Source organism: Barbus barbus, assembly GCF_936440315.1.
Source record: "Barbus barbus genome assembly, chromosome: 13".
Taxonomy (NCBI): domain Eukaryota; kingdom Metazoa; phylum Chordata; class Actinopteri; order Cypriniformes; family Cyprinidae; genus Barbus; species Barbus barbus.
The window spans coordinates 26,339,152-26,354,902 of record NC_136741.1 but is presented as its reverse complement, the minus strand read 5'-3'; the positions used below and the strand labels follow the sequence as shown (position 1 = coordinate 26,354,902).

The 15,751-nt window shown below is 36.8% G+C and overlaps 1 protein-coding gene across 1 annotated transcript in view; it reads left to right on the top strand.

Moving 5' to 3' along the window:
* LOC306879313 (metabotropic glutamate receptor 4-like) overlaps positions 1-15,751 on the top strand; it is a 112,580-nt gene that overhangs the window by 76,025 nt on the left and 20,804 nt on the right. The window contains exons 7-8 of the mRNA XM_079432141.1: positions 1,487-1,623; positions 2,102-3,037. Coding sequence (XP_079288267.1) covers positions 1,487-1,623; positions 2,102-3,037 — 1,073 coding nt within the window. The remainder of the gene's footprint in view (positions 1-1,486; positions 1,624-2,101; positions 3,038-15,751) is intronic.

Below are 15,751 nucleotides of genomic sequence, written 5' to 3'. Positions count from 1 at the left end.
GTTCACTGTTTAGTGGCATCTTCCTGGTAGAGTCAGAACCCTATACTGAATAATAAATAAATAAGTCATAACACTGGTTTCTGTGAGTTTTGCTCTGTCTATATCATGTTTAGTAACTAGATTTTTAAAATGTCACCACCACAACAGAGTTTGCAGTGTGGTTGCTAAAGTCTTGTGAGTAGTTTAGCACATGCTGTTGCTTGGGTATTTAAGAGGGTTGCTAAGTAATTGCTATTTAAGAAATACTTAAAAATCTTAAATTTTATGATTAGAAACATAATAGCACACCTCTCCTCAGTAACCCACAAGATTTGAGCCATCACTCATGTCCATAGCCAAGTCGTGCACTGACATTTAGTATTTAGGCTCAAGTTTGAGCACCGCTGATAATAAATTCATATGGTAAGGTCATACGCCTGAGTGAGTCAGTAACTGAGTGCTTACTTTGGGAATCTCAATCACTTCATATGCACCCTCTTGTTTTGATGAATATTTTGTGCTTATGAAATTCCCATAATCCTTTACATCTGTCTGCATTATATGGTGAGCTGCACCGCCACCAAGCATGGCTGTAAAAAATCTTAATTCCCTAATCCAGAGCGGTTGACTCATCAGAGTTTGAAATAAGCCTCTCGCAGCTTCCAAGCCTGCACAAAGAAGAATGGATATTCATCAACAGAAATCCACCATTGCTGATAATCACCCTTAGATTTCAGTGAGAATTTAATGTGGATTGTGCCTCAAAATAGTTATAACCCAAACATGAATAGTGAAAACACAATTTCTTGTGCTATTGTTCGGTAGACTCGGCTGCATAGGGTCCAGGGAATTAAATTGGACACGGTCAGGTGCTTGGAATACAGATAGCTTAACCAAAACTTTAAAGCCTGAGACAGCAGGGTTTTCCACAGAATAAGGCACCTAATCTAAAATGCATCATGGGATGCAGCACCATTGTTATCCTGTCCACCTCGCCTGCCTCCTTCCATAAGCTATTGCTCTTGTAAAATAGAAATTGCACTCAATGTACTTGAGGTTAGATATCTGCAAAGGGAATTTCGACTTGTTTATATGAAGCTAAATAAATATGCCCATGCATTTTATACTAAGCAGAGGTAATGCAGTTTTTTTTTTTTTTTATTTCAGGTTTAAATAAGGTCCTTTTTTAAATTAGGTTCTCTTGTTATATTACAAATAAGTGGTTTTGAAACATGCATTGTTATGTCCTATAGCGTTGATATAGCATTAAGTAACCGCTAAAGCAATATATTTAACAAAAGTTCTATTAAATTGACAGCTAGCACATTTAGTCCAGCTTAACATATTGCAGTTTCCAGCTCACCATCAATCTCAGGTCAATTTCGTTCGCAGATTTTGGACGCTGATCTGGATATGTCTGTACATGAGCGGTTGCTCATTACTGTGAAGCTATATGGTGTAACACTTTCTGCATCTTTTAATCAGATTTCTCTGCTCACATCTTCAGGCATTGCCGGCAGTCCGGTGCAGTTCAATGAGAATGGAGATGCCCCAGGCCGTTACGATATCTACCAGTACCAGATAAAGAACAAAACAGCTGAATACAAAACCATCGGCCACTGGACTGACCAACTTTACCTGAATGTAAGTATATATTAAATTATTGTCTTGTTTTTTCACCCTCATTCCATTCCAAACCTGTATTTTGTTATTATTTTTGTCCAACACAAATGAAGGCTTTTTTAAAGAATCTTTATGAGTTATTGCTTTACAGCTTCTAATCACTTTTTTTGTAATTTTATAACGAGCTGTACAACATTTTCTCAAAAAAAAAAGCGTTCTGCAGAAAAACAAGCAGCATATGGATTTGGAGCGATGTGAGAGTGATCAAACACTGACAGAGTCTTCACTTTTTGGTGAACTTGACGCACACATCGCTTATGAGAAAGGACTGAAGTATAGCCTTGAGGAAAACTACTTAAAATTGCTCCTTTGAGATCCCCAAGAATTCATTTAATGAGTCAACGGATGAGGAAATGAAAACACTCATTTGAGATGTTAAACATTGTTTCATCCTTAGCCGAGATAAATGGTAAATACTGTTTGTTTTTTTGCTATTCAGATGCGGGCGATGCAGTGGCCAGGTGGAGGGAAGCAGGTGCCGACTTCCATCTGCAGTCAGCCCTGCAAACCTGGGTGGCGCAAAAAGATCGTTAAGGGCATTTCCTGCTGCTGGCACTGCGAGCGCTGCGATGGTTACCAGTATCAGCATGACCTCTACACCTGCAAGATGTGCCGCTTTGATTTAAGACCTAACAAGAATCACACAGGCTGCCAGCCCATTCCGATTGTGAAGCTGGAGTGGAGCTCGCCCTGGGCAGTCATACCGGTCCTCATCGCTATTCTCGGCATCATAGCCACTCTTTTTGTTGTGGTCACCTTCTTTCGTTACAATGACACGCCGATTGTTAAGGCATCCGGACGCGAGCTCAGCTACGTCCTGCTTACAGGAATCTTTTTGTGTTACGCCACCACCTTCCTGATGATCTCGACCCCAGATGTAGGGATCTGTTCACTGAGGCGAATTTTCCTGGGGCTCGGAATGAGTATCAGCTATGCGGCGCTGCTCACCAAAACCAATCGGATTTATCGGATTTTCGAGCAGGGAAAAATGACAGTGAGCGCACCACGCTTTATCAGTCCGGCTTCGCAGTTGGTAATCACCTTCAGCTTGATTTCCGTTCAGCTCCTTGGGGTGTGCATCTGGTTCGCAGTGGACCCTTCCCAAGCTCTCATTGACTACGAGGACCAGCGCACGGCAGATTCCGAGATGGCGCGCGGAGTCCTAAAGTGCGACATATCGGACTTGTCGCTCATCTGCCTCCTGGGATACAGCATGTTGCTGATGGTGACTTGCACGGTGTACGCCATAAAGACGCGAGGGGTGCCCGAGACCTTCAACGAGGCCAAGCCCATCGGCTTCACCATGTACACCACCTGCATCATCTGGCTCGCTTTCATCCCCATTTTCTTCGGGACATCGCAGTCGACGGAAAAGGTAAGAGCAGATGAGTGAGCGCAATTCCTCGAGACCTTGGCAATCAAACGTTTTAAAGTAATGACAGCATTTACCGCCCCAGCTTCCGACAAAACATGCCATTCAGAGCTGTCCATTTTTGGCAAAAAACAGACCAGTGGGAACAAATTGACTATGTTCATTTGGGCCTCACATCAAGCAGAGCGGTAAAACAGACAGTTTATTTCAAAGAGAAATTGAGAATCATGAGGTTTGGCGTGCTACAGCGCAGAACTCATGTGGTTTCCTTCGAATATTGAAAAGGAAATGTGCGGCTGGGAAAAACAAAGGCACTCTCTTTTGCCCATCTAACGCTGTGCTCTCAAAGATAAAAGAGACTTTGAAAATAGCAAGGAGATTGAGCGTCATCTTTTTGTAGATGATGTAATCAATTGACAAGCACTGACTGACTTAGAATACCGAACAAAAAGGCTCTTCATTTTGAGGCCGAATTATATATGCAACTACCCTGGCATTGGCTGCATTACTCCTTTCAATTAGAAAACCTGGGACCTTCTGTTTCTAAAGCTTAAGATAAGGGCTTTCTCGTTTTTCAATTTGTGTTTTATTTAATTAGTGTCTCCCTTAGCAAAGCCTTGAACAAGCAATTTCAGCAATTTGAGTATTGTTATACTTGTTGGTAGGGAGCCATTACGGCTTTAAACTCAGTTTCCCACTGTGCCTTTTTAACCACCGTTTGAATGATTCGTTCAGATATAGGATTGTATGAACTGACTTAGGTAATTGCATGTCTGCCTACACCAATCCCAAAGAAACAAATAACTATATTTCTGCTGATCAGAGAAAATCATAACAAAGGTAACTGTAACCCTTTATCACATGCTCTTTCCTCTCTTCTCTTTTTTACCCACTGTTTCCCAGGCATCTGATTCTTTAATCTACACCATATAAGGTTTTAGTTTGAATTTACGGTATTCCTGGCAACTAGCTGATGTACTTTAACAGTAATTTTTTACAGTAATTTTCCAGTGCAATTTTCTGTGAGCAGTCCTTGACCGATTTAGCAATTAGTGGTGATCGTTTAAGTGATCGGACTGCAAGCTGTCTTTTTTATTTTTATTTTGGAATGCATTTATGCTTTTCACGATTGGATAGTTACAGTATAAAATGAGTAAAAAAAAAACATGAAGTAATGAAGTTATGAAATTAAAAATGTGACAGGTTCCTTTGAGCACTTGAATGAATGGCTTCCTAAAAACTGAGACCATAGTTTTATGTCAAAATATATCAATTCAGTGAGCTATTAAAATGTCTAATCTTGATGTTATGGTTTACATTTTATTCTTTACTTGAGCAAATGAGAAAATACTCTACTACAGACCTGATCTAGAGGCCATTGCAGTATGAATAATACGGTTACAATGGTTTTTTTTATCACTATTTACTTTTATTTTGTTTTTGTTACAGTAGGAAAGTGAAAGAGGGAAAGGGGAAGTGGTGTGTGGCTAAGTATGGTGACCCATATGGTGACCATCCAAGTGTACACACAGCAGTGAACATACACCCAGAGCAGTGAGCAGCCAATGCTGCAGCGCCCGGGGAGCAGTTGGGTGTTCGGTGCCTTGCTCAAGGGTCTCACCTCAGTCGTGGTATTGAGGGTGGAGAGAGTGTTGGTTATTAATTCCCCCCACACACAATCCCTGCCGGACCTGAGACTCGAACCCATGACCTTCAGGTTACAAGTCCAACTCTCAATCCATTAGGCCACGACTGCAACGGTAGAACAACAACAGTGTGATATTGTTTAAATGCAACGCAATATGCTTTTTATAAAGTAATGTAATTACCAAAGAAGATTACAGTATGCTTTGATTTCAAAGTAAAATTATTAGCCTTGCAAAATACTGGTAATTTTGGACTATTATATTCTGAAGTTCTATCAGTCCTCTCATGGTGTAATCAGGGCTTGAATTTAATTCTGCTCTGTACATCACAGGACTGAAGAAACAGTTTTAGCAATTAGTTTTGCACAGAAAATAAGGCATGCATCGTATGACAAAATCCCACCACTGTGTGCGCAACAAACAGTGTTTTCAGAGGGGAATTAACATATCAAAACAAGAGCACCTCACAATCATCCAGGCTGGCAAGCACAACTAAGCCTGGCGAGTCAGAGATGACATGTCTTTTTAGAACAATTAAATGCCTCACTTCCTCCTGGCCTGTGATTTACCTTATCTCTCTGCCTGTGCACTTGTCACACGATTTCTGCCAGACACCTCATCAGCATGCCGGCTCCATCAGTTGTTTGTCATCTTATGTCGAAGTGAATAATGAATGTCTTTGGAGGCTTTCTGGAGCATTTGAATGTGGGCAGCTGGTCTGGTCCCTGCTGAATTTGATCAGCCTGTCAAATGATTAATCGGAGGGTCATCTTATTGTGGTTTAACCAATAGATTCTTAAATGAGCTAGTCTGGCAGGTAGGCCTCATTGTGGTCTAAGGACTTTAGCATGCTTTCTTCCTGGATTTTAGACAGATCCAGATGGATTTTTCATTGCTTTGTTGGGTAAACTTGAATGCATGTCCAAAATCTGACTATTGATAAAAATCTGTCTGTCTAAAATAAAACTTTTTAGTTAAAAATGAAGCACAATCATTTTCTGCATCTTAAAAAGGAAAGTGTGGATTGTAATAGATAAAAAAGCAATCAAACGAATGCAATTAAGTAGCTTTTACCATCCTTAATATATTAAGTGCTGGCAAAAAGTGTAAAAACAAATAATAATAATAATTTTCAGTTTTAGTGGTTATTCAAAAAGTATGTGTAATTAATTGAAATGATGAAACTTATCAACTGTAAAATATAATTGGAGTTTATTGGAGTATGTTTTATAAGAAAATACTATTTCAGGCTTTCTACTTTAAAATGTCACATTTAATTCAATGTGTTTCTACATGTACATATAGGGTCCTATGAAATCTGTTTTGTTTTATCACAGATTTAATTTTTCCAAAATGCAATATTACAAATTAATTATATTAAATATAAAAATAAATAAGCAAACAAACGGTTCCTTTGACTTTTCATATATGCATCTATAAAATATCATGATATATGTGACCCTGGACCACAAAACCAGTCTTAAGTGTAAATTTTTCGAAAATGAGATTTATACATCATTTGAGAGCTGAATAAATAAGATATCTATTGTTATATGGTTTGTTAGGAGCAGACTATATTTGGCCGAGATACAACTACACTGAACAAAATTATAAACGCAACACTTTTGTTTGAACCCCCATTTTTCATGAGCTGAACTCAAAGATGTAAGACTTTTTCTATGTACACAAAAGGCCTATTTCTGTGAACAATATTTGAGAGCAAATACCATGTCATTTGCTCACTAACACAGATTTAGACAGATTTGTGAACAATATTTGAGCGAAATAGGCCTTTTGGGTACATAGAAAAAGTCTTAGATCAGCTCATGAAAAATGGGGGCAAAAACAAAAGTGTTGCATTTATAATTTTGTTCAGTGTATTTGAAAACCTGGAATCTGAGGGTGCAAAAAATTCTAAATATTGAGAAAATTGCCTTTAAAGTTGTCCAAATGAAGTTCATAGCAATGCATATTACTAATCAAAAATGATGTTTTGATATATTTACGGTAAGAAATTTACTAAACATCTTCATGGAACATGATCTTTACTTAATATCCTAATGATTGTTGGCATAAAAGAAAAATCGATAATCGATAAACTGGTTTTGTGGTCCAGGGTCACATATTTCAAAGCCTCCTCTGAATAAATGGCAGGTTGCTGGCACAGGGAGATAATTTGGCCATGACATTTTTGTATTTTTTTTTTTTTTCAGGGTCATTAAACACTACTGTTTTCACATTCAAAACTTTACATTGATGTACAGGTGCCAGATTATGTGAAGATGCCTTGTTTTCATCTGATGTCCCTGGACAAGTTGACATTACAATTCATTTTGTGCAATGAAACATTGTAAGCAAAACTTACAAACCCTTCTTTCTGATGCTGGATGTTATTGAAACCTCTCTCATGTTGGTTTTGAGGAAGCTTGATGATATCTTAATCAAGCATTTCGACTTACATGGACTGCTATTTGTATGCATCTCCGCCCTCCAAAACTGGAAGCTATCATTACAGTGCCATGTCGTTAGGGTTCACTTGCAGGGGCTTTCCTCCTTTGTGTTGCTGACAGAGTAATCACTGTCTCTTTCTGAGCGAGGTCAACATCTCTTATTTACATACAGGTGTGTGTCAGCGATGTGACAGGTGAGGTAGAGGGGGCCCAGACCTCTGTTAAATGTCCGTTTCTTTGACATTCCCACTATTGAACTCCTTCAGTCTGTCATTCATTTGCTGTCACCTAAATGAGTACCTTGTGAAGACAGATGCATGAGCACATTTAGTCGAAAATATATTTTTTAAAAATTGCTTCTCACGGATATAATTTAATGCTTGAATATACAGCGTAAGCCTGGTACACTCTACTATGAAATATAATAAAGGAAAATGCATTTATAATAGTATTACAGTGTGAGGAATATATTTTGCTTTTGGCCAGAGCTCAAAGTACAAACATGAGTACTTTTTTTTCCCTACAAACCTGTGAAGCATTGCTCAGTCAAACAGCTGGCTCTGCTCCCAATCTCATGCGATTGCTTGAGCCAGAAGTTCATAGAATGCAATAACATGGGATCGTAGACAGTCTATTAAAGGAATAGTTCACCCAAAAATAAATAAATTACTTAAAATTTACTTAGGCCATCCAACATGTAGGTGAGTTTCTTTCTTTTTCAAGATTTGGAGAAATTTAGCATTACATCAACGGATCCTCTGCAGTGAATGGGTGCCGTCAGTTTGAGAGTCCATACAGCTGATAAAAAACATCTCAATAATCCACAAGTAATCCACACCACTTCAGTCCATCAATTAATGACTCGTTAAGTGAAAATCTGTGTGTTGTAATAAACAAATCCATCGAGACATTTGAATTAATTTAGCATTGCTAAAATATCAGTCGATAATCCATTCCAATGCTTCCTCCAGTGAAAATGTTCATCCCCTGACGTCCACTCACATCAAAATCCACCTACATATTTGTTTAGGACTGATTTAGCTTGTAAGCAGTACTTGATCTGTGTGTATTTCTCTCCTGATTCAGGCAAGATGACTTTTTCACTGGAAGAAAGCAATAATGTGGATAGAGATAACAGCGGTTTGAAGTCTTAATGATGGATTTGTTTATTACAAAAATGCAGTTTACCACTTCACAAGATGTTAACTTGTGGATCATTAGGGTCATTTGAATGACAAACATTCACATCCCTTTGAACAGTGTTTTCCACAGCACCGCTATTAACATGAGAACTACTTCCTTCTTAAAAAGCCTCTGATGTTGACATAAGACCTACTTCCTTTTTAAAAAATGGCAGTTAATTTTTTGTTCTTTATCCCAAGAGATAATTTGGCAGCAGCAGGTGAAGTAGTGGCAGATTCAGCTTTTGTATTATTAAAGTTGATGGCGTTCCGGTGTACGTTTTATCCAGTCATCCATTTATATGTGGGAGTACAATAACGGCAGCCTTTTTTTAACTTGTAGTATCAATTCGAGGGCAAAAAAGTGGAACACTTTGTATGTGTTGATACAACAGAGACTGTCTCAGAGGACTAACCCTGATTCACTGTCTAGTTCCCATCTCAGTATTTCTCATAAGCCTCATTAGATGCAGGTGTGCAGTCTGCACATACAGAGCCCGAGGCGGAAGCATTGATGAGATACCGCTATGAATCGTGTGTCGTGTGCGTCATTAAATCCTCATTTGTGACTATAATTGCAACTTCAGGTTCAGCAAGATTAGTGAGAGATTTCGACGTATAGACCAAAGCTAATCATTTCAGGCTGGTTTAATCACTATGTATGGACCGCTCACTTTCCTTTCAGGTGATGTGTTGGTCCCCTGCAGTAGATTTTCTGGTTAAATATGGAAGTGTGACTCTGCTGACTAAGTGGCCGGGGACTGTATTTTACAATAGCTTTTGTCTGAGCCACAGCCTTGTGGTTAGACCTCCAACATATTGAGCGGTGACGAGCATATCTAGATCCCATTGTTTCCTGCCCTCTCTCAACTATGCTTTATATTTCACTGAAGACAATTTGAGTGGTACTTAACTCTCCAAGACAGTTGTAGGGTGTTGTGGGTGGTTGCCAGAGCATAGTTTTGCAATTTCCAGGCGTTCTGGTTGGTTACTATGTGGATGCTAGTGTATTCTTGGTGGTTACTGTGCAATTGCTCTCTAGCCCAAGTCAAATGTTATTTCAAAGTCTTGTCTGACTGACAGGTGGCTGCTTTCCATGTCTACTTACATGCATGCTCTGTAATTGGTCCTCGTGCCTCGTGGTAATATACTCTATGCATGAATGGTCAAATGCCCTTCTTGGTTAAAGTGTCTTGGCAAGGTATAAATGTAAACAATGTCAGTTTATCATAAGTGTTTGTAAACTGGCGTCTGACATTTTGCAAATCAAAATATAACATTATCCAAATCATGTACACAGCCATGCAGTGTTATTTTAGAATTATTTTAAGTATTATAAGTTTTGAAATAGCTTAAAAAAAAAAAAAAAAAAAAAAAAAATATATATATATATATATATATATATATATATAATATAATATATATATATTTTTTTTTTTTTTTGTATCTATTTTTTCTTTATTATTGATTGATTGTGATTTGTGCTTTTGTTTTTAAATCTTTCCATTTATCTTTAATATATTTTATTTCAGTTTCAGTTTTAGTAATAATAGGACTTCAAATTAAACATGTTTTATTTAATTTAGTTGCCAAGGCAGCATTTTTTTTAAATTATTTTATTTGCATTTACGTTTCTAATTATTCATATTTTTTATTTACTTCCACCTTTATTTCAGTTGACAAAAACAATATATTTTTTAGTTTTACTTGCAGTCATATAAATAAACCACTGTCTATTATGTCATTATTAATTCAATTACATTATTAACCAAAAACAAAAAACTAAAAAAACACTCACTTAGTCTGTTTCTTAGTTTTTTTATTACCAACTGTATTTGAAAGCAATATGGCATGTTTTATATTAATATTAAACAATTATTTGTAACATTTATATATTATTAAAATAGTTAAATAAATTATATTTAGATATAAATATGTATATATTTATATATATTTACCCTAGTAAAAAAGTAATATATTTAAAATACATTTATTTCATAAAAGTTTCACACAAGTATAGTTAAAATCTATTAACATATTTACTGACAGATAACTCGAGACTCACTGATATAAAAATTATAATTCAACTTTGACTTGACATACTAATTGTGTAAAATGCACTATTCTTAATATTAAGTCTAAAATGTGTTTTAATGTCACTTTTGATGAAGATTGTTTGATCTTTGAACAATATCGAACTTTTAATTCAAAATATTTAAAGTGTACCTGAATTATACTTGCAGTTCCACTTCAGCACATTAAAATATACTTGGACAACTGAAATACTGGTATCGTGACTAACTAATAAGGACCTGTTTTTAAAGATACTGCACTATATTTCAACGGCACACTTTAGGATTGCCTATAGTGGCCAGTGCTGGGTGGTAGCCATCTGTCTCTTCTTCGAGAAGAGTCCCAGCCCAGCTGATGTGGTCCTAACCCTTCCTGTCGACTTGTGCTGAAACTGCTTTCCAGTCAGTCCCTCTGGATGGAGATCACAGCAGTGAGTCACACTTAATCACAGCACACAGAGGACCCAGAGCCGAGGTCACGTCCGCCAGAGTCAAAACACACAGCAGCGTTCTAAACAACAGCAGGGGGTTCGCAGCAGTGCCATGAAGTGGCTGGAGCCATTAGTGCTGGGGTGTGTGTCTGTTTGTGTGCCACTGAAAACATGTCACAAACAGAGTCCCTCCAAGTGGTTGGTTAAAAATAATCATGATTACCCTCTCATTATTTAGGTAATAATGCCTTACACCGTGTCCCACCCGGGCACGACGCGGCAAAGCGTCAAGCGATGAAAGCTATCACTTGCATGTTAATCCCAGTTTCTGTGCTAACTAGCCAAGACAAATGACACAACAGTTTTATCAGTCGTTTGGTTTCTCTTTCTGTGGCATCGTGCCGGATAATCATGCTCACAGCTGCTCGTTATATACAGTGGATGGAGTCCAATAACCTGAGAATGAAAATGGTTTTAATTATTAGAATTATTTCTTATTATAAAAAAAAAAAAATATATATATATATATATATATATATATATATATATATATATATATATATATATATATATATTATTTATATGGTTAATAATAATTTTATTGTTTATGTAATGCCATTTTTGTATTACAAAAAAAATAAAAAATATATATATATGTTTTATTTAATTAGTGTCTCCCTTAGCAAAGCCTTGAACAAGCAATTTCAGCAATTTGAGTATTGTTATACTTGTTGGTAGGGAGCCATTACGGCTTTAAACTCAGTTTCCCACTGTGCCTTTTTAACCACCGTTTGAATGATTCGTTCAGATATAGGATTGTATGAACTGACTTAGGTAATTGCATGTCTGCCTACACCAATCCCAAAGAAACAAATAACTATATTTCTGCTGATCAGAGAAAATCATAACAAAGGTAACTGTAACCCTTTATCACATGCTCTTTCCTCTCTTCTCTTTTTTACCCACTGTTTCCCAGGCATCTGATTCTTTAATCTACACCATATAAGGTTTTAGTTTGAATTTACGGTATTCCTGGCAACTAGCTGATGTACTTTAACAGTAATTTTTTACAGTAATTTTCCAGTGCAATTTTCTGTGAGCAGTCCTTGACCGATTTAGCAATTAGTGGTGATCGTTTAAGTGATCGGACTGCAAGCTGTCTTTTTTATTTTTATTTTGGAATGCATTTATGCTTTTCACGATTGGATAGTTACAGTATAAAATGAGTAAAAAAAAAACATGAAGTAATGAAGTTATGAAATTAAAAATGTGACAGGTTCCTTTGAGCACTTGAATGAATGGCTTCCTAAAAACTGAGACCATAGTTTTATGTCAAAATATATCAATTCAGTGAGCTATTAAAATGTCTAATCTTGATGTTATGGTTTACATTTTATTCTTTACTTGAGCAAATGAGAAAATACTCTACTACAGACCTGATCTAGAGGCCATTGCAGTATGAATAATACGGTTACAATGGTTTTTTTTATCACTATTTACTTTTATTTTGTTTTTGTTACAGTAGGAAAGTGAAAGAGGGAAAGGGGAAGTGGTGTGTGGCTAAGTATGGTGACCCATATGGTGACCATCCAAGTGTACACACAGCAGTGAACATACACCCAGAGCAGTGAGCAGCCAATGCTGCAGCGCCCGGGGAGCAGTTGGGTGTTCGGTGCCTTGCTCAAGGGTCTCACCTCAGTCGTGGTATTGAGGGTGGAGAGAGTGTTGGTTATTAATTCCCCCCACACACAATCCCTGCCGGACCTGAGACTCGAACCCATGACCTTCAGGTTACAAGTCCAACTCTCAATCCATTAGGCCACGACTGCAACGGTAGAACAACAACAGTGTGATATTGTTTAAATGCAACGCAATATGCTTTTTATAAAGTAATGTAATTACCAAAGAAGATTACAGTATGCTTTGATTTCAAAGTAAAATTATTAGCCTTGCAAAATACTGGTAATTTTGGACTATTATATTCTGAAGTTCTATCAGTCCTCTCATGGTGTAATCAGGGCTTGAATTTAATTCTGCTCTGTACATCACAGGACTGAAGAAACAGTTTTAGCAATTAGTTTTGCACAGAAAATAAGGCATGCATCGTATGACAAAATCCCACCACTGTGTGCGCAACAAACAGTGTTTTCAGAGGGGAATTAACATATCAAAACAAGAGCACCTCACAATCATCCAGGCTGGCAAGCACAACTAAGCCTGGCGAGTCAGAGATGACATGTCTTTTTAGAACAATTAAATGCCTCACTTCCTCCTGGCCTGTGATTTACCTTATCTCTCTGCCTGTGCACTTGTCACACGATTTCTGCCAGACACCTCATCAGCATGCCGGCTCCATCAGTTGTTTGTCATCTTATGTCGAAGTGAATAATGAATGTCTTTGGAGGCTTTCTGGAGCATTTGAATGTGGGCAGCTGGTCTGGTCCCTGCTGAATTTGATCAGCCTGTCAAATGATTAATCGGAGGGTCATCTTATTGTGGTTTAACCAATAGATTCTTAAATGAGCTAGTCTGGCAGGTAGGCCTCATTGTGGTCTAAGGACTTTAGCATGCTTTCTTCCTGGATTTTAGACAGATCCAGATGGATTTTTCATTGCTTTGTTGGGTAAACTTGAATGCATGTCCAAAATCTGACTATTGATAAAAATCTGTCTGTCTAAAATAAAACTTTTTAGTTAAAAATGAAGCACAATCATTTTCTGCATCTTAAAAAGGAAAGTGTGGATTGTAATAGATAAAAAAGCAATCAAACGAATGCAATTAAGTAGCTTTTACCATCCTTAATATATTAAGTGCTGGCAAAAAGTGTAAAAACAAATAATAATAATAATTTTCAGTTTTAGTGGTTATTCAAAAAGTATGTGTAATTAATTGAAATGATGAAACTTATCAACTGTAAAATATAATTGGAGTTTATTGGAGTATGTTTTATAAGAAAATACTATTTCAGGCTTTCTACTTTAAAATGTCACATTTAATTCAATGTGTTTCTACATGTACATATAGGGTCCTATGAAATCTGTTTTGTTTTATCACAGATTTAATTTTTCCAAAATGCAATATTACAAATTAATTATATTAAATATAAAAATAAATAAGCAAACAAACGGTTCCTTTGACTTTTCATATATGCATCTATAAAATATCATGATATATGTGACCCTGGACCACAAAACCAGTCTTAAGTGTAAATTTTTCGAAAATGAGATTTATACATCATTTGAGAGCTGAATAAATAAGATATCTATTGTTATATGGTTTGTTAGGAGCAGACTATATTTGGCCGAGATACAACTACACTGAACAAAATTATAAACGCAACACTTTTGTTTGAACCCCCATTTTTCATGAGCTGAACTCAAAGATGTAAGACTTTTTCTATGTACACAAAAGGCCTATTTCTGTGAACAATATTTGAGAGCAAATACCATGTCATTTGCTCACTAACACAGATTTAGACAGATTTGTGAACAATATTTGAGCGAAATAGGCCTTTTGGGTACATAGAAAAAGTCTTAGATCAGCTCATGAAAAATGGGGGCAAAAACAAAAGTGTTGCATTTATAATTTTGTTCAGTGTATTTGAAAACCTGGAATCTGAGGGTGCAAAAAATTCTAAATATTGAGAAAATTGCCTTTAAAGTTGTCCAAATGAAGTTCATAGCAATGCATATTACTAATCAAAAATGATGTTTTGATATATTTACGGTAAGAAATTTACTAAACATCTTCATGGAACATGATCTTTACTTAATATCCTAATGATTGTTGGCATAAAAGAAAAATCGATAATCGATAAACTGGTTTTGTGGTCCAGGGTCACATATTTCAAAGCCTCCTCTGAATAAATGGCAGGTTGCTGGCACAGGGAGATAATTTGGCCATGACATTTTTGTATTTTTTTTTTTTTTCAGGGTCATTAAACACTACTGTTTTCACATTCAAAACTTTACATTGATGTACAGGTGCCAGATTATGTGAAGATGCCTTGTTTTCATCTGATGTCCCTGGACAAGTTGACATTACAATTCATTTTGTGCAATGAAACATTGTAAGCAAAACTTACAAACCCTTCTTTCTGATGCTGGATGTTATTGAAACCTCTCTCATGTTGGTTTTGAGGAAGCTTGATGATATCTTAATCAAGCATTTCGACTTACATGGACTGCTATTTGTATGCATCTCCGCCCTCCAAAACTGGAAGCTATCATTACAGTGCCATGTCGTTAGGGTTCACTTGCAGGGGCTTTCCTCCTTTGTGTTGCTGACAGAGTAATCACTGTCTCTTTCTGAGCGAGGTCAACATCTCTTATTTACATACAGGTGTGTGTCAGCGATGTGACAGGTGAGGTAGAGGGGGCCCAGACCTCTGTTAAATGTCCGTTTCTTTGACATTCCCACTATTGAACTCCTTCAGTCTGTCATTCATTTGCTGTCACCTAAATGAGTACCTTGTGAAGACAGATGCATGAGCACATTTAGTCGAAAATATATTTTTTAAAAATTGCTTCTCACGGATATAATTTAATGCTTGAATATACAGCGTAAGCCTGGTACACTCTACTATGAAATATAATAAAGGAAAATGCATTTATAATAGTATTACAGTGTGAGGAATATATTTTGCTTTTGGCCAGAGCTCAAAGTACAAACATGAGTACTTTTTTTTCCCTACAAACCTGTGAAGCATTGCTCAGTCAAACAGCTGGCTCTGCTCCCAATCTCATGCGATTGCTTGAGCCAGAAGTTCATAGAATGCAATAACATGGGATCGTAGACAGTCTATTAAAGGAATAGTTCACCCAAAAATAAATAAATTACTTAAAATTTACTTAGGCCATCCAACATGTAGGTGAGTTTCTTTCTTTTTCAAGATTTGGAGAAATTTAGCATTACATCAACGGATCCTCTGCAGTGAA